General features: G+C 40.7%; 1 protein-coding gene across 1 annotated transcript in view; it reads left to right on the plus strand.

Annotated features, from left to right (window-relative positions):
- SPTBN1 (spectrin beta, non-erythrocytic 1) overlaps window positions 1-19,167 on the plus strand; it is a 56,204-nt gene extending 37,037 nt beyond the window's left edge. Inside the window, exons 23-34 of the mRNA XM_009560968.2 lie at window positions 375-579; window positions 723-1,097; window positions 3,271-3,515; window positions 3,936-4,074; window positions 5,210-5,294; window positions 6,304-6,500; window positions 7,870-7,982; window positions 8,574-8,637; window positions 13,673-13,911; window positions 15,204-15,377; window positions 17,348-17,390; window positions 17,740-19,167. Coding sequence (XP_009559263.2) covers window positions 375-579; window positions 723-1,097; window positions 3,271-3,515; window positions 3,936-4,074; window positions 5,210-5,294; window positions 6,304-6,500; window positions 7,870-7,982; window positions 8,574-8,637; window positions 13,673-13,911; window positions 15,204-15,377; window positions 17,348-17,390; window positions 17,740-17,955 — 2,095 coding nt within the window. The 3' untranslated portion in view covers window positions 17,956-19,167. The remainder of the gene's footprint in view (window positions 1-374; window positions 580-722; window positions 1,098-3,270; window positions 3,516-3,935; window positions 4,075-5,209; window positions 5,295-6,303; window positions 6,501-7,869; window positions 7,983-8,573; window positions 8,638-13,672; window positions 13,912-15,203; window positions 15,378-17,347; window positions 17,391-17,739) is intronic.
- The last annotated feature ends 2,236 nt before the right edge of the window (window positions 19,168-21,403 follow it).

Raw genomic sequence — 21,403 nt, forward strand, 5'->3', positions numbered from 1 at the left:
TACGTGCTTCTGAACTTTGAAGCAAAATTTAAATGCAAATGAAATGCTGCTTGCCTCAGCAGCCCAGATCCTGCCTGTAATTCTGGAAGAAGGCTCTGGTGTGATCTGTGGTCCAAATAATCATAGTTCTCAGCTTCATTCTCTAAAGCCAGGGGCATTGTATGTACAGGGCAGAGAAGGTTTCTAGCTAGTGCCTTCAGCTGTGCCTGCAGAGGGTTGGTCCAGTGTCTGAGTCAAATTTGTGCATGCAGCAAACTTGCATTCAGTGGATTAAATACAAGAGTGACTTCTATTCCTTGTAGGTATTTTTTTCCCCGTTTACTTTTATTATTTGTCAAGGACGATGAGGACTCATTGCTCTCTGTTTTTTCCAGTGAGCGTATCAGTATGCGCCAGTCCAAAGTGGATAAGCTGTATGCAGGCCTGAAGGATCTAGCTGAAGAGAGACGGGGCAAGCTGGATGAGAGACACAGGCTGTTCCAACTTAACCGTGAGGTGGATGACCTGGAGCAATGGATTGCTGAAAGGGAGGTGGTGGCAGGATCCCACGAGCTGGGACAGGACTACGAACATGTAACAGTAAGTTCTTTGGATGTGGCTGCTGGTTGACCTTCCATTTCTGGATGCTGCACGCAGTAGATGGTTAATAGATATGGGTGGTTGGTTTGCTCAAATCAATTTGTAATTACAGCGCTACCTGAGTCCATTTCTCTGTGTTTCAGATGCTACAGGAGCGATTCCGAGAATTCGCCCGAGACACTGGGAACATTGGACAGGAGCGTGTTGATACTGTTAACCACATGGCAGACGAGCTTATCAACTCTGGACATTCAGATGCTGCAACAATTGCAGAGTGGAAGGATGGACTCAATGAGGCCTGGGCTGATCTACTGGAGCTCATTGACACGAGAACACAAATTCTAGCAGCCTCTTATGAACTGCACAAATTTTACCATGATGCCAAGGAGATCTTGGGACGTATTCAAGACAAGCATAAGAAACTGCCTGAAGAGCTTGGTAGAGACCAAAACACAGTGGAAACACTACAGAGAATGCACACAACATTTGAGCATGATATCCAGGCTCTCGGCACACAGGTGCGTAGCGAGTGAGCGGTGCTGTCTGTGGGTATAGGAATCTGCAGAGTTCTGCTGCTGCTCTTGGCTCCTCTGTGGCTGGGAGACACAGTGCTGCTGCCAGCTGCTTTCCAAGTATATTCTGTGGGAAGAATTTTGCCTGTGTCATTTCTGCTTCTCTGTCATTGCATTAGGTTAATTAGTTTATCTAAAATAGAAATCCATAAGTATGCAGTTTTCTGAATATGTAGGTAATTGCTGAATGATATTTCATTTCCTGTCCCTGGCTGAATAAGAAATCATAAAGGCAGAGAACCTCTGTAATGATTTAAAGTAAAGCGGAAAGCTGTGATGTCCTCTGAAAGTCTAAGCCTGCAAAATGTGTAGGAATAGAGGCTGGATGGAGGGTAACACACTTCAGCTCCTCAGGGGACTTTTTTCTGCGGCAGCTCCAGCACTATGCTGTGTGGCTGGCACTGGGGGAAAAGGATTCACATTGGACTAAGAAAGGTTCGTTTGACTTAATGCATTGTCTCTACAGTCAGTTTCTGAAAGACATTGAACAGATACTAAATCTGTAAAGAATTGTAATGTGCCAGAGGTAATGTGAACACAGGTTTCAGATTTTTCTGTCCTTAACATTGTTCTTGGGTGTTATATTAATTGTGCTGGAAGCTACCTTAGATTTTCCTGCTCCTCCTGCTATGTTTACCTCACTGAATGCAAGACACAACTATCCCATCCCATGGAAGAATTGCTATGCCAAACAATACTTGGAGGACAGGGACAAATATGAAGGAATGTGTAAGCCTGATTGGTTTTTTTTTTTCCTTTTAAAAAGAAACCACCACCAGAAAGCCCCAACCAAACCCTCTGCAGCTGAGTGTTTTTTATTTTTCCTTTCTGAGAGGCAAAGCTTTGTAGAACTACAGAGAAGCTTTCTGACCGGTTATGAAGCTGGCCATTCTGACTTAAATATTGCTTTTTCTGATACTTCCTAACAGCAGACTGAAGAGATTTAAGGTACATAGTCCAGGCTAAAATTTTATCTGATTTTATCTAATTCCAAAACTTTTGAAGCCAAGGTGTGTTTAATAGAAGGTGGCAGCTGCTCGTATAGCACACAGGGGATGCTAAACCAAAAAAACAAGGCTCAACTGCCAAAATGAGAATTGCGAAAGAGATTAAATTGCATAAGGATTGGAGGAATTATAACTGACTGCATTTATCCCAGGAGGTCATAAAAGATAGCTTTTCTGCCCGAGCTGCATGCCAATTCTTGATTATGTTGCAATTTACATAGTTGTTTACAGTAGAGTAAAGGGGATACAGCAACCATTTGATTTTCCAAGTGTTTACTTTCAGAAGCTTTACATTTTATACATAAAATGAGAGACATTCATAGAAGAGCAATCCCAGAGTCTCAAAAAGGTAATTATAACAAGACCTAAATGAAGGAATCTGTAATCATAGCACGGGCACTTAGGTGAAAGCACTTAGGATATTTTTTGGGTGAAACAGCTGGAGCACTGAGTTGCATCATTGTGGCAGCGGTGTTCTCTGTGTCTATAATCAGAAAGCTGTTTAATTTGATGTTCAAATTAAAAATAATCATTTTTAAAAAATTAGAAAATAATAAAATTATTCTGGGCTCAAGAAATACATGAAACAGTCAAGAAATAGCATTTGATGTCCCATTTCAGTATTTGGAAGGAAGAGATTTCTGGTAGTAGAAGGATCTTTGAATTTCCAAGTTTTCTTCTGTTTGAAGTCATTATCAACATTTTTGAACCATCATCTCCGACAGTTAGAGTAGTGGTTTTAACACAGGATTTCCTGAGTGGCATTGTCACTTGTGTGAGAGAGAGAAAATTTGATGATGAAAACGGTCTCCATTTGCCCTAACATTTAACAGTCACTTTGGTTCAGCAGCCGATTTTACGGGGGGGGGTAGGCAGTAGCAAATCTTTGCTATTTTAGGGGCCCCTTGACCCAACAGTCTTCTCTAAGAAATATTCTCACAGGCATTTACTGCCTTAATGACAGAACAAACCTTCATAGTATTGACAGACCAAATGTATCTACAGTGACTTTAGAAAGCCATTCAAATGATGAATTAGCAGCTGTAATGTCCCTGTATTTGTGACTCAAAAGTACGCAAACGCTGATGTATTTCTTTTATAAAACACGCCAGGTGAGACAGCTGCAGGAGGATGCTGCACGCCTTCAGGCTGCCTATGCTGGAGACAAAGCTGATGACATCCAGAAGAGGGAAAATGAGGTCCTAGAAGCCTGGAAGGCGCTGTTGGATGCCTGTGAGGGCCGCAGGGTTAGGTTGGTGGATACAGGAGACAAGTTCCGGTTCTTCAGCATGGTTCGTGATCTCATGCTTTGGATGGAAGACGTTATCCGACAGATAGAGGCCCAGGAAAAGCCAAGGTAACGTGGGGTATCTCTTCCCAATCAGAAGATAAGGCTGCAGGTCAGCTGAAGAAAAGACTCAGGATCACTGGGCCAGAAATTCTGAGAGAGAGAGGCTGTCAAAATCTGGTGGTGGTGTAGCAGCTTGTTTTTGTGTCTTGCTTGCCCAGCAGAGGCTGGTGGCTACTGAGGTAATTGCAGTGTAAAATTATGTCCAAAAGGATTGTTACACCCATTTGTGTTTATTTGATCTCCAATTTAGCCTAGAATGGTGCCAGTCCTCAGGAAAGGCTGAGAGCAATCTTGTTCCTGAACTGTGAAGACAATCTAGGAATTAATTTTTTATCATTACAGTTGTGGGTTAATTTACTTGTTTGAAAATGTAACAGCTGTTAAATCTGCAATACATGTTTCTGAAACATGGATTGATCGTTCTAGGGATGTTTCGTCTGTTGAGCTGCTAATGAACAATCACCAGGGTATCAAAGCAGAAATCGATGCCCGAAACGACAGCTTTACTACCTGCATTGAGCTCGGCAAATCTCTTCTGGCAAGAAAACACTATGCATCAGAAGAGGTACTGTGATTGCTGAACACGTAACAACAGCAGTGCAGCTGGCCTGTCAATTTCGTTTCACCTGGAGAAACTTGCATTGTGTAATGTAGATTACGCAGATTAATGAGATGTGGGTTTATAATGAGATGCATTAATTCAGGGACTGTTGCGCTTCTGCTGTTGTGAAATTAATGCATGATTTAACTCTGTGTTAGGAAGCCGAGGTGGCACCTAAATTTAAAGTATCATTTTCAGTACAGGAAATGCAAGGAAGCTGTTCTATTCAGTGCTGCAGAGTGAAAGCTCTGGGGTGACTGTGTTGGGAAAGGCGACTTCCCAAGACTTCTGAGCAAGAGCAGAGGCAACCGTGAGACAGCTTGGATTCTGTACAGGGGAACTGCAATACTATGAAGAGGCCTGCTAGAGGAAGGAATGGGAAAAAATTGTCTCATGGGGAACAAATCCAGGGAATACTAAGAGAAAAATGTATTTGACTGCTTAAGGCCTTGATTTATTTTCTGATTTCTCTTGGCCAGAGGTAAGAGGCTCAGCCTTGGTTTCATCCTGCCTCCCTTCAGTGGAGGGAGGATAGCCAGATGCCATACGATGCTGCCCACTCAGGAAGGTGATATTTTCTGTGTCTGCATTGCACACGAGTGCTGTGGACTATCCTTGGAGAAACACTTGCTCAGGCACTGGGAGGTTTCGCTAGCCAGTATTCACCCCACCAATAACACGGGGCTTACCCTGGCACGTTGGTGGTGTTAGCACAGGTGACTGCAGGCTTTTGTAACCATTACGGGCAGCACGATTTGCATTATTTGCTAGAAAAAGGATGTAACAGTTGCACTATTTAGATTTGTTTGTCTGTTATACTGCTTTTATCAAATAGTCTTGGTGCTGTGGTTTTAACAGATACTGTATGCTTTGGCAAATGTCATATTTTAATACAAATGCCGTATTTTTTTATACTTTGAAGAGAAAAACAGCTGTTACATTCATATTTAAGTCACTTTCTGACAGTCTAGCACAATGTTAGCACAGTGTGTCCTGTCCATAAATCGTAGTGCCTTTTGCTGGTGGTTACAGCTTACGCACTGTGGTGGGGTGAGCCTGGTGCTGGTATAACAGTCCTGCATTTTCCTCTTCTATCCAGATCAAGGAAAAACTTCTGCAGCTGACAGAGAAGAGGAAAGAAATGATTGACAAATGGGAAGACAGATGGGAGTGGCTGAGACTGAGTAAGGGCATTCTTGGATTTCTTTTGGGGAGGGCCGTATCTAACTCTCTTCACTGTGTCTTTCTGAGCATTCCTTACTCCCTAACAAACAGTGCCTGCAAATGTGTTTGTACTGTAATAACAGTAAGAGTCACACCTGTGGACTGTAAAATAACTGAGAATTTGAAACTGAGAAACCTGCACCAGAAGTCTTACTCTGTATGATCAAATTTGGAGCTGTTGATGTTTGCTGACAAAAGCTGTAATTTAAGCAGTGCAGTATTTTGCAAGTTTTACACCAGCAACAGCAGCCCTGTTCTGATACTCTTAACAAAGTGATCCATATCTCATATGTGCCTGAAGCCTTTGCAGCAGGCAGGTGTCCAGGATCTCAAAACTGGCAGTGCACTGCGGTAATTCTCTGGGGTTCAGGGCTGCAATGTGTACTTTCTTCGTTGTTTCTGAGCCTCAGCAGGCTGTACGAAATGCAGTAGCATGAGCGATTGTTCCTCATTTTGGGTGTTTGCGGCATATTATTCATCAAAATTATTTGATCTCATTCACAAAAACTGTGTAAGCTTTTTTTCAGCTGTGAAGACAGAACTGTAGCACTATAGACAAGCATAAAGTAGAGAAATACTGCTTGCTGAAGGGAAGTCCAGCCTGCAGTCTAGCTGCTCTGTAGGCAGGGCAGTGTGAGGAAGAAAACCAGCAGATAACAGACTTTCTTCACTGAAGAGAATGGGTTACAGCAGATTAGAACAAAACGGAAACTCTGAAATTGCAAAACAAGAGTCTATAGAAGAAGTGATGGTGGACTTTAACATTTATTTTTCCTCAAATCAAAACCAACAGGATAGATTTGTGTCTTCTACATTATTATTTCAGTGAGCTTAATTAAGGAAAGTACTTAGCCAGAAACATTTACATTTTTCCCAAACTGTTTTTAAGAAAATTCAGAAGATGCCTGATGACTTTATGATGCTCTTTTTGACATTAATGGTGCTGATATCTGTGCATTCTTTGCTTAGTTTTGGAGGTACACCAGTTTTCAAGAGATGCAAGTGTGGCTGAGGCCTGGCTGCTGGGACAGGAGCCCTACCTATCCAGCCGTGAAATAGGTCAGAGCGTTGATGAAGTGGAAAAATTAATTAAGCGACATGAAGCATTTGAAAAATCTGCAGCTACTTGGGATGAGAGATTTGCAGCACTGGAAAGACTGACTACGGTGAGTGCTGTAGGCAAGAACTTCTCCTGGCTATTCCTCTTCACTTTGGTGCAATCTGATTGTTTGGAAAAATAGAATTATAGAATGGTTTGAGTTAGAAGGGACTGGAAAGATCATCCAGTTCCAACCCCGCTGCCATGGGCAGGAACACCTTTGGCTTTATCAGGTTGCTCAAAGCCTCATCCAACCTGGCCTTGAACACCTTCAGGGATGAGGCATCCGTGACTTCTCTGGGCAACCTGTGCCAGTGCCTCAAACCCTCACAGGAAAAAAATTCTTCCTACTATCTGACCTAAATCTCCCCTCTTTCAGCCTAAGAATTCCCAGCATCACCAGCCTAATCTCCACTTGTTGATCTGGTTTTTAATCAACCCAGGCCAATCTCCCAGGGCCTGAACTTTCATGTTCCTAGCAATACTAAAACCCTCTCAGGTTCATTTGAACCCAACAACCTGCAAGGAAAGCTGAAGTGATAAATGATCTTAGTAGTTAATGAAAGCTGTCTCAGGCCCAGGAGTGATGGCCCAGGAACAAATTCAAGGGCTGAGCAGTTTGCTTCAGCCCTCTGCTGTAGAGGTTGTACTGCTGAAAGGGAAGGGAGATTCTGGGGGAAGAAAACCCAGATCAAAACACTTGAAATGATTTTTAGTTAAAGGCAACAGTGTGAGGAGACAGTGGGGAGGGGGAGTTGACAAAATCTTTATTGTGTTTTGACTGCTTCAGTACAAGGCTGTATTGTCCCCTAGCAAGACATAATAAACCCCCACAAAAAATCATTATGAGCACAGCTGCAATGCCAGTAATTAGTGCTCGGAGAGCATGTTACCATCTTTGGAGAATAATTTTACTTTAGACACTAAAATTGCAGTGGCTTGATTTTTCATAAGCACTGAGTGTCACAGCTGCAGACAAAATGAACTGGAGTTTCTCTTTATCTTTGGAAATCAGACTGGTTTTGTTTAGATGGTTAATTTCAGGGATTCAGATGTGGAATGCTATTTCTGTGTATGGCAAGTGGACAAGAGGATGTCACTTGTCAATATTTTAATAGGTTGGGCTGCTTTCTTGTTTGTCTTATTTTTGTCCTAATAGAATGAATTAGGAAAGAAACAAAGAGTGGCAAGCTGCTAGCCAGGCAGTCTGCTTGGTGTTAAAGGATCTGATACTGCACGCCTTTACTGACAAATCTAGTGCAACAAACCTTGCATTATTAGTACTTTTTAAATATGATGCCCTCAAATTTTATTTCAACAAACTTTAATTTCAGTAATGGTTCAGAAAAATGTACAAAGTTTAGTTTTAGTTTCTGGATATGCCCCCGAAAAAGCACGCAGTGCTTTTAAATACACAAAAATGTTTCATTTCTCAGTTGGAACTGTTGGAAGTACGTCGACAACAAGAGGAAGAGGAGAGGAAGAGACAGCCGCCCACTCCGGAGCCAAGTCCGAAGGTTGCGGAGGATGCAGACACCCAGCAGCAATGGTAAGCCCAGGATGTGGGAAGCTAAACTGCGTGCTTTACACTGTTTCTTTAGAGTTCTCAGGCTGAAGATGCATTGTAAAAGGAGAGTCATGGTTTTGTAATGTGACCTTTTTAGAAGATGTGGTGGGTGTAGTTTATGGGGACAGGACCTTTCCCAGAAATCTGAATTCACTGCTAAGTTGAATGTTCCGGTTTTTCATCATGATGCAGTGTACAGCTGCTGAGATGTACTAAAAAGAGGCTGCTGTTTTTACACCTCCCTGTGTTATGAATTCGAATTTCTGAACAGTCTTGACTTTCTTCTATAGTGAGCATCTGTTACAGATAGATTTCAAACCACATTCATGGAACAATGACATTTATAAAATTACTTGTGTGATGGAAGTGGATTGCTATGTAGGGTAATTGTCAGGAAAACCTGTTTTGATCTCACTTAACATTGGATTGATTCAGTTGGGCTTGAGGATTTGAAGAACTTGCTTAAATTTCTGAAGTGTGCGATATTCTGTAGGAAAATCTCATTGTGGTAAAAAAGATGGGTGACTTTCAAGAGCTTAATACAACTTCTTTTTTTTCCCTCTCTCCCAACAGGGACGGAACAAAAGGAGAACAGGTTTCCCAGAATGGTTTGCCATCAGACCAGGAATCTCCACGGGTTAGTTACCGCTCCCAAACCTACCAAAACTACAAAAACTTTATTAGCAGACGGACAGCCAATGACCGATCGTGGTCTGGACTGTGACATACAGAATCATTTGCAGCAAAAGACACCTTTTTTTCAGTATGGTTTACTGGTACTGGTTTAATCTTTTGGCTTCAGATTTTCCTGCTGTTTTTCTCTTCCTTCCCATCAGTTGACTTTTATTTAATTAGCAGCCCCTTGGAGATATATTCACTTCACTTTAATCCTTGTTTATTTGAATCTCCCCACTGACACTCAGTTGCTTTAAGGTGACACATTTATTTCATGTTATTTACTGTGAGTTTTTCATGTCGCTAATAGTATTAAGATTTTCCAGCTAAATCGTCCTTTTTATGAGTAATTGAGATTTAATGAGATTACATCATAATGAAGAAGAGAACTAGAATCTGACAGGTATGACGCATCGAGTATATACTAACAGGTTTCAGCACGGCAACATTATTAAATCAGCTGCATTAGCAAGTGAGTTATTTGCAAGGCCAAAAATAATACATGCAAGGGAGCTTGGCAGTAAAGGCTGGGAGGGAGGGGAGAGTTGTAACTATTGACAAATATAAGCCGTAAGGTTAGTTGTATAACATTCCATGCAGAATGGACTCATTGACAACAGATAAAAATAAAGGTGAAATAAAACATTAAAAACTAGTATCTAGATTTATCTTGGTATTTAGTCCTCATGAAGAGTTGTCGTCTTGCTGAATATCTAATTTAGGGCTCCATTTTGCTTTGTCCTGTCCAGTTTACACTACAACAATTCCATTTACTGACACTGGAGAGACAGTTGTAGAAAGGAGAGTAGGGTGCAGACCCTGATGGAGTGGTTGTGATGTTTTTCTTTAAAAACTAAATAAAATACATTGGTCAAAGATCCCAGCTCTTTATTTTATGTAGCAATGCAGGTTGAATGGTCCATGCCTTATTCATTCCTAATTGATCGGGGGTGTCCCAGCGGAGTCAGGATGCATGCCAAGAATCTTAATGTGCAGCCACAAAGATGCCAGTAAATATGTATATATAGTTAAAGCAACACAGTAGCTGAGAACTGGCTTCTCTCTCCATTACCTTCCTGTAAAGCCTGCTTGCTTCGATTAATGCTTTGAGTGGTGCGAAAAATGGCACTTCTTTTTCTTATGTCTTTGAATCTCACTCTCTAAGGTCATATTAAGTGCAGGAAAGGCTCGTGGCAGGCTCAGCCCAGTGGATATCAGGACTCTTGCCCGTACTGCAAAGGAAACGTAGGCTCCTGTCCAGGACCCTGGGAGGAAGTGCCTTTCAGCACAAGCTTATCTTTCAAGCAGCCCATCCCAGCTACGTTTTAGTCTGCATGCAGACTCTGTCATTGCTGTAGGATATAAAGCAGTTATACCTTTTTCTTCCTTTAAATAAAGCCTTTCAGTTCATCTTTGATATTAAACGATGAAGTGAGCTGTCTGTTGTACATTCTTACGTTTATGAAAGTATATATAGCTGTGCAAAGGAACGCAGTGTGGTCTGCAAGCACATCCCAGATCATCACCATCTTGTTGGTTACCACAGCTTTAAGAAACACCTGTTTGCTTCTTTTTTTTTATTTATTTTATGGTACATAATGCATTTCCATGTTAATCTTTGCCATCTGCACTTCAGCCTTTCATGAGAGCTTTTTAGCTCAGTTTGCTGAATCCTGTGTTGCAATACATCAGATGCACATAGCTGTATTATTTCTGATTTGAGGTGCAAGAATGCTGAAGTTGATCAGAATTCCAGTTTCTGACAACTAGCTGAGCAGCGCAGCTGAATTGTTCTGTATTGGCTGAGCTTGTGAAGTGAGACAGGTGATTGAAAGGATGTGCTTCAGTAATTTTACTTTTGCAGTAACTTGCCTTTCCACTTCATGATGCATGTTTTTTTTTCTTTTGTCAGGGTAACACCATAAAGCTTCTTAATGCTTTTTAAAATTCTGTATAAATTCATGCAGATGATCTGGTGACTGTCTGCACCAGCGCTGGCTTTCTACCTGCATGACAGTTCTCAGAGCAGCATAGCTGTAGCTTGAGACCCCACCCTCTGGGAAGCCATCAGATGTGTTCTGGCTAAAAAGTACTGTGTAAAAGTAATGTTTACAGATACACCTATTTACTTATGTTAGTACACTTATATATTAAAATTACTCTTCTATGATGAAGAAAACTCAGTCATCAATGAAGATCATAGTTTTAGGCACTAGCAATGTAAGATTTCACCTATTTATTATAGCCTATGGTACTGGCTTAAAACATGGCTGTGGTACTTATGCCAGCACAATACATAGGCTGTCATCTGTGTGCATCTGAAAAAGGCAAATACGTCTCTATTATTTAAGCTGTGGTGCACAGACTTAAGTTGACGAATATAATGTTGCTTCAAGCACTTTGAAAATCAAAGAGATGGCACCAGTCATTGTCACCAGCTGTCTTGTTGCATGTTATAGTCCTGATTTAAATATCTCAGGAGCAGTCATTAGCCAGCCACTAAAGCACTTGCAACTAATCTCAGTCACGGCTAAGAAAACTGTATTTGTGTACGTGATAACTGTTGTGTTGTAACAGTACAGTTCGCTATTAATGTTTGTCTTCCGTTGTGTTGTCTGTGCATGCTTGACGCATGTTTCCATTAAAGTTTGTTTAGCTCCTGTTTTTTTCTCTATTTTCATGACACATTCTTCGCATAGCTGTTTATGATTCAGATTTATTTTGCTTGTTTTCTGTTAATTGTAGATAACACATGAAAAGGAAATAAAACGTGAAAGAGCATCAGAACAGCTTTTCATAGCACTTTTACAGTCAGGAGAATTTTAAGTAGATGTTCCAGGTCCGATGGTGTGATTCAGGTTGGCAGTTATCTAAAACCACAGAGTTGCAGATTGCAGCACTAAATTATGTGTTGTTTCCCATAAACACACATTAAGTGGCTGGTGTTTTTAAACTGGTCTGTTTTATGTCAGATTAGTGGTTATAGGTACCCCAGAATCAGTAATATTTTCACATCCTGCTGGTATGGCTACAGAAAATGTAACTTTCTTGAATCTCAGGCAGGGATCCAGCCAGTTGAAAAGCCAGAGTTGGAAGTTCAGTAACCATCACTGGTCAAAAGACTTGCAAAGGGCTGTCCTTTTTCTTGAACGCTATCTGTTGGCCATTGGTGATCAGCGCTGGTGATAGTTAATTGAGCTTTCTTTGGTGAATCACTGGTTATTTCACTGTCTGTGTCATGGTGGCTGTGCTGGCAGTGTATGGTAATCTTCAGCCTCATCTATTTACTCTCTACCCCCTTTAATGCAACCTTTTTGTAGTAGTTTGAGATTTGTGTACAAACAGTGAGATGTGACAGCTTAGATTTATCCTAAGTGTGAAAAAGCAGTATCATTGATTCTTACTTCTGCTGGGTAACACTTGATAGGTAGATGTAGTGCAGAGTAGATGTTTCCTCTCATAAACTAAGCTGTAAGGCTGCCTGTCTTTAGGGACAGAATAAAATAGATATGACTGAAGTGGAATGTGAGCTGTGATTCTCTCCCTGTTTCAGTGATGTAGTGTCTGTACTCTGGAGATTCGGATTGCCTAAAGGCAGTTAACCAATCCTTCCCATATTCCTAGCAAGTTGGCACTTAGATCTCCCTAGATCAATATACGAGGTGCAAGGGTGTAAAGGTACAATACTGTATATTTGGCAGGTATAAGAAGTTCTAGCAAATGGTAGCAAAATTTAGTTTGTTGCATAATAATTTGGCTGCTTTTGAATTGTCCAGGCCATGTGCAGAAGTGGGAATGTCTAATTGTGCCATTCACAAATACCTGCTTGTCTGCATAAAACCAGTCCAGAATGTTTGTCATCTACTAGAGCGTTAGCAGCACTAAGCTTTAGTAACTTGCTAATAATAACAATACACAATTACACAATTGTGTAATTCTTGAGCTGCTACCAATGGCTCTACATGTCAAAGTAATGGTACAAGGTAAAAAAAAAGCTGGGACCAAGCTGCATTTCAAAAGCTTATAGCCATTAGGATTCCAATTTAATGATTTTTGGATGAATGGCTCCTGAAGACGTCGACAGCTTGACCAGTCAGAGCTGCTGGAAACACGGCTGCTCTCTAGGCTATCTCGATCACAGTGCGACAGGCAACGCGATCAACAAAGCAAGTGATGGGCAAGGCCTTGGTTCTGTCTTTGTTTGGGGGTAAATAGCTGTGTGATGTTGTGTGACTGTGGTGGTTTTCAGTTCCTTTAACAAAAACCCAATCCACCTAATAATGAAAGCCTGAAAAGACCTTGATAAATTGACACATGACCTCATTTCCCTTGTCTTTAAGATCCAATATCCTAACTGGGATGGTGGAGTTGAAATGCATGGTGTAATCTTTCTAATTTCTGCATGTTTTGATTTTGTTGTGTCACTAGGGGAATGGGGAAAGCGGGAAAGGAGCTTTTACAGAAACAAAAAAAAGTTATCCAGGTTTTTGTAACTGCTCCTGGGCAAATTTGACATATTTTTCTGCTGGTTCATAGTTAGTATCTTTTATAGATTTTTAATACTCCCGTAATGCCATAAGTGTATTTAAGGTGGCTGATGTGTATAACTTCTACTGTTCATCTAGGTCTGCAGAAAGTGTGATTGTTACTGTTCCAAACATTCGAGTACTTAGCAACAGATTTGAATGCTCTAATTTTAGGAATAACAGTATATAAAGAATATGAATTTACAGAGCAAAGCACAGTAAAATTCACACTGGTCTTTAGCTGCTCTGATTTCCCAGTCTCTCCACCTATAAAATGGGTACTAATCCATTCCTACCTTCTAATTTCCTTGGCCTTCTGTGTCTCCGTGGAGTGTGAGAAAGATCTTATTGGCCTGTGTCATTCTCCAGGCAAAGTTTATACACAGCCACGTTGCGCAGGGAAACAGGTTAACTGCACGATACCTCAGTGTTGTGAGGCTTCTAGCTTACCTTTTTGTCCACTGTTCCTAGGTGGCAGAATCTGCAGAAACAAATGAAATGGTCAATGGAGCTGCAGAACAGAGGACAAGTTCCAAAGAGTCCAGTCCTGTTCCTTCTCCGACAGCAGACCGCAAAGCCAAGACCGCCATTCAGGCCCAGACTGCTGCTACCCTACCAGCCAAAACACAGGAGATTCCTTCAGCTCAGATGGAAGGCTTCTTACACCGCAAACATGAATGGGAGACACACAGCAAGAAAGCCTCAAGCAGGTAAAGTACTCGATGCTTAGTGCAGATAGTTGCATTCCAACTCACCGTGGTATAAGACGAGAAATGTTATTCTTGCTGCTCTGGTCATCTCATAGTTCCTAGCAACCTTGAAAGCTTATGCCTCTGTTGTTGTGGGAACTGCATACACATGGTTGAGCTGTAGATTTGTTGAAGTTGCAGTCTAAAGATACATCGTAGAAAACGCAGTGTTGGCCATATTCAGGTGGAAAACTGAGGCATTAAAGATACTGTGACTTTCTTACTTCACATGATGAATTTGTGGCATTAGTGGGATTTGATTCCAGATCTCTCAAGTTGTACGTTACTACAAGAAAAGAAAAACATGTAGGTGTGAGAATAGAAATGTCCATATTCTTCTGACATTTTCTGTTTGCATGTTAGCACTTTCCACCTACTCTATAATCTGTTCAGAAGAGAAAAGTGGGTGAATATGATTTTGTGTGCCTGAGTTGATTCCATTCCTAAGGACCTGATTCTGCAGTTCTGAAACAGGCAAAACTCTGACATTTCTGTCTGTGCTGGAAAAGCAGACTGGGGTCCTTTGTGACCTGAGAGAGCTCTTGAAACCAGATTTATGACTTGGCTGGTGAGGAAAATGTTGAGGCTTTTTGATGTTGCCTCAGCTACATCAGCATCTGAGGGATTTGGTAGGAGCTGAAGTACTCAGCAGAGCTGAGTGCAGATCACAAATGAATACAGTAGTACTGCAATTTTGGTTCAGCTAGAGTTGTTCATGCCAGAGAACTACTTTGAGGCAGTGACAGCCACCAATACTAATATCTAGGGACTCTTATTTCTAGTAGTCATTGATTTTTATGGCTGTATTAGAGAATGAGGGGGTGATGCTGCTGAGGGTATTTGTAACAATCAAGGATGTCACATGCAATCTGTTAGTTGGTTTGCAGCACAGTGAGAATTCCTTCTCCAGTAAATCATAGTCATTAAAAGGTCAGTCGGTTTCTCTCCCAAATATGCAAACTGCCTAGTCTTCCAAACAGTCCTCCCCCTGTTAGGATGTGCTTATGTGCTGTCAAAGAGAGCTCTGGAAATCTCTGTTCCATTTGGCTCGAAGTCAGTACCTTTGTCTTGAAGCCATGCTTTTATGGGAGGATTTGCTGTCTGTGGTTTACAGGACAGTGTATGCTGTATTCACATCTTCAGACTGAACTAGTTTCCATCATCTGATAGAAATAATTGTGTTTGGTTTCTCTCATTCTGCAAGTACAAGCATTAGATTTATAAATACTTTTGTTGTTTTCTATGTGTTGAAGATCATGGCATAACGTGTACTGTGTCATAAACAACCAAGAGATGGGCTTCTACAAGGATTCAAAAGCTGCTGCTTCTGGCATCCCCTACCACAATGAGATTCCTGTCAGCTTGAAAGATGCAGTCTGTGAAATAGCGGTCGATTATAAAAAGAAGAAGCATGTGTTCAAGCTAAGGTAAACCTGTTGAAGGATCTTACCGTTCGTTTCAGGTGTCATGTATGTGTTCACTGTGTGAATTCATGGGAGGATCCAGCCTGGGAACTGACGATAATTATTAACTACGATATCTGCTTTTCTCAACAAGCTCTTCCCAACACTGCAATGTGGTCTAGTTATCAAGGGTAGCAAGCACAGAACAGTATCAAAATATTCTGTGCACTTTATTCCCATCTGGAAAAGACTAGACGTGTCTGCCTAGAGTTAGGAGCCTGCATTGTAAAATGCAAGGCTTTTCAGCTGCTCCCTGTGGAACTGATTGAAAAGAGGTGAGTGGTCATGGTTCTGCTGTTTTCAAAGTCAAGCCTCTTTAATTTTTTCAGAACGGATTCAGCAGACTACTGAAGACATCTATCACATTTTCAGGTCTAGAATATGTAGTTACAGACCATTTAATTTTGAAGCATGTGAAGTACTTGAGGTTAAAAAAAATACAGAGGTTAAAAAAAATAAGCCTTTTCTTCTGAACTACCGTTTCCGCTTTACAGATCAGTCTTTTAGTGCCAACAGTGAAAAATATTTTATTATTGCACAGCTGCTAGGTGAATCTGTGAAGGGAGACTCTCAATATCAGCTGATCAGTTTGTGTATTCCAAGATGGAACTTTTCTTTTTCTTTTTTTTTTTCTTTAAGATTCATATAGGAATCCCCTAAAGATGATAGAATCCATATCCATGGAAATTTGCTTTATAGCGAATATATACGGAAATATGTAACAAATATTTAAGGAAATGTACCTTTCTTGAAGACAGGCCTGCAGCTGTCTGATTCATCCTTTATACTCTTTTAAACATCTCTGAATTGATAATGTTAAGGATATTCTGCTACAAATACAAAGTTAGGCAGAAAAATCAATTGCCCTTCTTCTTGCAGGACCCTGTCACCTGTATTAGGGCTCTTGGGTAATTGCGGGTCGCATATTTTCTTATCAGGAGAGGTCCCAGAGAGGTCATCAGCTCATCACATCCAATTTGTCTCTCCAGGCTGAGAAGGAGGGTGTTGAACACCTGAGAGGCTGAGCTCTCTACAGATCTTATGTGCAGGCAGATCTCTCTCAGAATGCTCAAATTATCATCTACAGAGAGTATACTTGGAAATATTTTCTTAATTTTTTGAAGAAGAAAGCAAGGCATAATTATATTCTTCCTGAGGTCTGCACTGTTATTTTGCTGTTTGATGCTTGATTCCATTTCATAAAGAGATTTTCAAATCTCTTTCTTTCTGTGGAGAAAGATCAGGAAGCCTCCAAGCACAGCTCCCACTGACCCTGCCTCCTACATTTTCAAAAGCCACATGTAATGTTATTCAGTCCTTTTTTTAATTCATATATGTCTTTTTATACATTGTTAAATGTATCCCAGTTAAACCATTTGAGTGAAATCAGCACAGAAATAGAAGGGAGCCTTCAGTATGAGAAGAGGCAGCTGCTCATCACTAATACACAGTATGAGACCTTGAATCACCACTCTGGCAATTATGACAGCTGCAGAATTTTGCAAGGTTCCTTCAATAGCCATGAAAACTCTGGGTGTTGCCCGTTACTTCTGTCTTTTTGAATTATGGAGTAAACCTTTATACTGTCTTTTGCAAAAGACAAAACTTCTGTCTGAAAGAATGAGTACTGAAACAGCAATCGTCAGCTGCTGGAGACTGCAAGCTCTGCGGTGCATCCTAACTTCCTGGAACACCTCTGCTCTCCTGAGAGTGTCTAGAGAGCAGAGTACACAGTGTGGGTGGCTTCTGCGTGACAGTACAGACACCAAAAGAGGAGCTCTTCGGCTGTACTTGTGAACATGTAGATATTGTGACTGTCCTGCTGTTTGTGCAGTCCCGTGTGTCTCAGCTGGATTATGTCCTGTGGCTGAACAAGCAGGAATTGAAGCAGTATGACTGCTAAGCTCAGTTCATGATGGTTGTTTTCTTTACAGATTGACTGATGGCAACGAATACCTCTTCCAAGCCAAAGACGATGTAAGTTTGTTTTTCTTGTTCTTTTATTTCTGATGTGGTATCTGTGCCTTAGGACACCAGGAAAAAGTAGCTGCTAAGAGCTCAGGAGTGTGTGGCAGTTTCCTGGTCTGCAGTCTCGTGCATGTGTGTGTGATGTGTAGCTTCAGATGCTCCCACTGGCACCACCAGGGCAGCAAGGCTTTTCAGATACAGCTTCTAGTAGGTGTCTTCTGCAGGTGCATAATCGAGGAGTGCCAGATGATGAGTTAGCACTGTGTTTCCTTCCCATTTCCCACTTGTTGAGTGAATTAGAGAGGGCATGTGAATTACAGAGGTCGTAACAACTTCCTGTCTTTGGGACTTCTTGAAGGAGGAGATGAACACGTGGATTCAGGCCATCACATCAGCTATCTCTTCTGACAAAATTGAAGTGTCCCCAACCACCCAGAGCACTCCAGCCTCCAGCCGTGCCCAGACCCTGCCCGCCAGCGTCACGATAACCAGCGAGTCCAGCCCTGGCAAGCGGGAGAAAGACAAAGAGAAAGACAAAGAGAAAAGATTCAGCCTTTTTGGTAAAAAGAAGTGAACTCCATCTCCACATACTGCACTTCTCTGACCGTTCCAGTGGAATTCCAGCATGCGAGCTCAGAACCAATACGTTACTCTCTGTGCCTCATGTTCCTCAATGTGATTGACATTTTTTTATTTATAGAGCGTTTTAAAATAAAAAGCCAACAAAAAAAAAAAGAATCTAAAGTTACAAATGTATGAGGTGCATTGGGCAGGTTCCGTAGGAGAGGGAGGACCAGGTTTGGGGGGTTTGTTTTTGTTTTGTTTTGTTTTTTAAAATGAAGTTAATGTAGATTAGATCTTAATATTTAAACTGTTCCTCAATTTTGTGAGGCTGTCTTGGAAAATAACCCACTCCTAGTGCTATTGGTATGCAAGGCAGCGGTGCTTTTGAATCTACTGTGCACATCAAAAACCAATGTACAAATTTTCAGAAACGTTCACTTCCATTTAAGGTTGTTATGCTGAGTCTTGACTAGTAGAGCCTCCCACTACAATTCTAACATTTATTAAAATGATGATAGCGCATTATCTTTGCTGTAACAGAGTGCAGGTATGCATTAACTTACAGACAAACCATTTATATCCTGGCATTGATTATTAACACGACCTGGAGCTTTTCTGCATCGAGTACGACAGATGAGAATGTTGGTGTACAAGGTGGATTAGCAGGCTGATACAGTTTAAATAATCTGTAATTTCAAATTTTTTTTGCTGAAATACATTATATTGTATGTTTCAGATAATTCTAGTACAAAGTATAATAAGACTAGATGTATAATAAACCCTTTAAAGTCATTGATAAGTGTAAAAGTGGAACTGAAGCATTTACTGGAAAAGTAATGTTACTCAAATGGTTACTTGCTTGTCAGCTGCAGCACTGTGTGTTATAATTTTGCTACATTACCTTGCTCTTTGATACATAGTGTGCATTTCTCTGTCACTGTAACTATTGTAATGAAAATTTTCATCTTACTGCACAATCAAAAATTACATTTAATAGGAATGAACTTTCAATGACTGGGCCTGTAGTCAAGAGTAGTACTGGAACTGGCTTTCAGTTGTATCGAACTGTACCTCTAGACTTTTACCCTATCTGTTAAATATATGCTATGTCATTAAATGCTTTTAAAACTAAATATGCTGGTTAAGTTTCTCATTTCATTTCTGACAATGTTAAATCATAATTTTGAAAGAGGTTCAAAAATAAAGTTATTTTAAAATGTCATCTCTCTTGTGCACTGAAACAAATGCCTTCAAATGTAATTCCATTTCTTGTGTGATTGTTCGTACTGCGATAGTTCTCTCTCTTTCCATTTATCTTTACCTTCCTTTTCCCTTCACTACCCACTTGCCCTCCCTTTTGCCCTGCCCCCCAAAACAAGTGCCAAAGAATAAAGAGGGAAGGAATTAAATCAGTGTTTTGTAAAATGTTTTGACATAGATACTTCTTGTGAGAAATGGATCCAGCAGAATCAGTGGGAGTACGCATAGACATCGGCTGGGGCAGCCGATCGAGTTACCTGAACGTTTTGCCCCACTGAGATAAATGCTCCTGCTCTAGTCTCCAGCAAAAGAACATTACTTTAAGTAGACTTAGTTCTCCAACTTCCTACCTACTCTTTGCTCAATTGCTTAAGTCCTCAGTAAATCAGGCAATAACTGACCTTCGTGATTTACTGAGGACTTGTCCTGCCCAGCTAAACTGGGGGTTTTTAATGTCAGGTTTTTTAAACATGCCTTTCGTAAGATACAGCCGCCATTGTGCTCCTGCAATGACCTGTGTTTAATGCAGCTAAGGTGACTCCAAAGCTCATTTCCTTGACCATGGCAGCATTTCAAAGACTGGCATCTTTTCAGAACTTTCTTTTAAGTTGGATGCCATCTAGGGAACCATCTGAAAGGAGCAGCACCAAGCAGCCTGAATAGGCATGAGCAGTTTGAAAATTAGTGAAACTTAAGGAAACAGTTTTGGTTTGTTTATTTATTTTTGGGTTTTTTTGTTTTTAATTTTTATGATTATTAAACTACACTTGAATATAATTTTAGATGGAAAGGAGATAAACTGCAAACTAATGAATGTCCAAGCCACAGTTTCCTGAACATGTGACGAAGACAGTGTCTTAATTCTTTTCATAGAGTATACTGAGTTTTCAGGGGTTTTCTTGTATCTGAAATTTTGGGTTATTAAACAACTGAATATTCTTGCACATGAGCTTTTACATTACATTATTCTAGTCTAATTATTAGTGTAATGTAGGATAACACCACTAGTCTTGTAAATGTAAAATTTAATGTGATATAAAAAGCTGAGGTTTAACATTATAAGAGAACATGAAACATTCTTCTTAGTTGATTAAAGCACATTAAAAATGTTGATGCCCATACCATTTTTGTCACTTCAATTAAGCTATTGTGATAAGTAATGTAACAGATTGATCTTGACTACCTGTTGTGTGTAATCCTGTAGTGTCTTGGTTGAACATGCCTTCAGAATTGTTTTCCTGTTTTGTTTTGCCTCTTCCTGCAAGTTATTCCTGAAAACTTCTTGAATAAAAATCCTTTCTGAATAGGAACTGATTGCAAGTTGCTGAGGAATAAGAGTGAAACCTAGTAAGCCTTGTCTGTTTCTCCTGTGGGCCGTGTGAGTGCAGTTTCTGTGCAGAGAGAATTGGTGGGTCAGAAAGAGTCTCCTCGGACAAAGCGAGGCCAGTGGGTGTGCCAGTTTCAGAATGGAGAAAGTATGAGGGAATTTCTCTTGGATTATGTGAAAGGGACTGCTGGAAAATAGCAGAGGAGGAAGAAAGGCTGTAAGTATGGTGGAAATAGGGCTGAATTTGGAGCAGGTTGTGGCTCCTGCTGCTGATGTCGACCATTGCAGAGGTGGCTATATTACTTTGAATTGTACCACTAAACGTGAGTAGACCCAGTGATGGATGAAACTTGGGAATGAAGGTTTGTAGTACAAGTTTAAGTTGTACTGTGGTTTCCTTTGTTAGTTGGTTTTGTAAGCTAGCCTATATTTAAATTGTTTCTATTTCCCCTGGAGATACCTTGCAAAAGTAACACAGGAGTTGAATCTCAAAACTTCCTAGGAAAATTCATTAAAGCAAGCCACTTTTCCATTGGGTTGACATCATTGCTCCAGAAAAAGAGAAATCATCCTCTAGTCAGGTCAGTCTGCCTTTTTTCCGCTTGGTGGGAGCCTAATATTTAAGTCTAACCTGAGAAGGTACCAGAGAGCTGCACCTGAAGGGTCCCTTCCATATCCTGATGAATTAAGTACAATAAGGGAAAAACCCAGACTCATTATCGATGAGAATGAAGCATGTGGTGGGTGGGAGGGTTTTCTTTTAGATTGATGCAAATAATCTATTGATCCATCTGTTCTGCACAGAAGATATGTTCTGTTGTAGGGTTATACTCTGCATGAGGAAGATGAATGGTGAAGTAGGAGAAATGTG

The sequence above is a fragment of the Cuculus canorus genome, chromosome 3 (assembly GCF_017976375.1).
Source record: "Cuculus canorus isolate bCucCan1 chromosome 3, bCucCan1.pri, whole genome shotgun sequence".
NCBI classification, from domain to species: domain Eukaryota; kingdom Metazoa; phylum Chordata; class Aves; order Cuculiformes; family Cuculidae; genus Cuculus; species Cuculus canorus.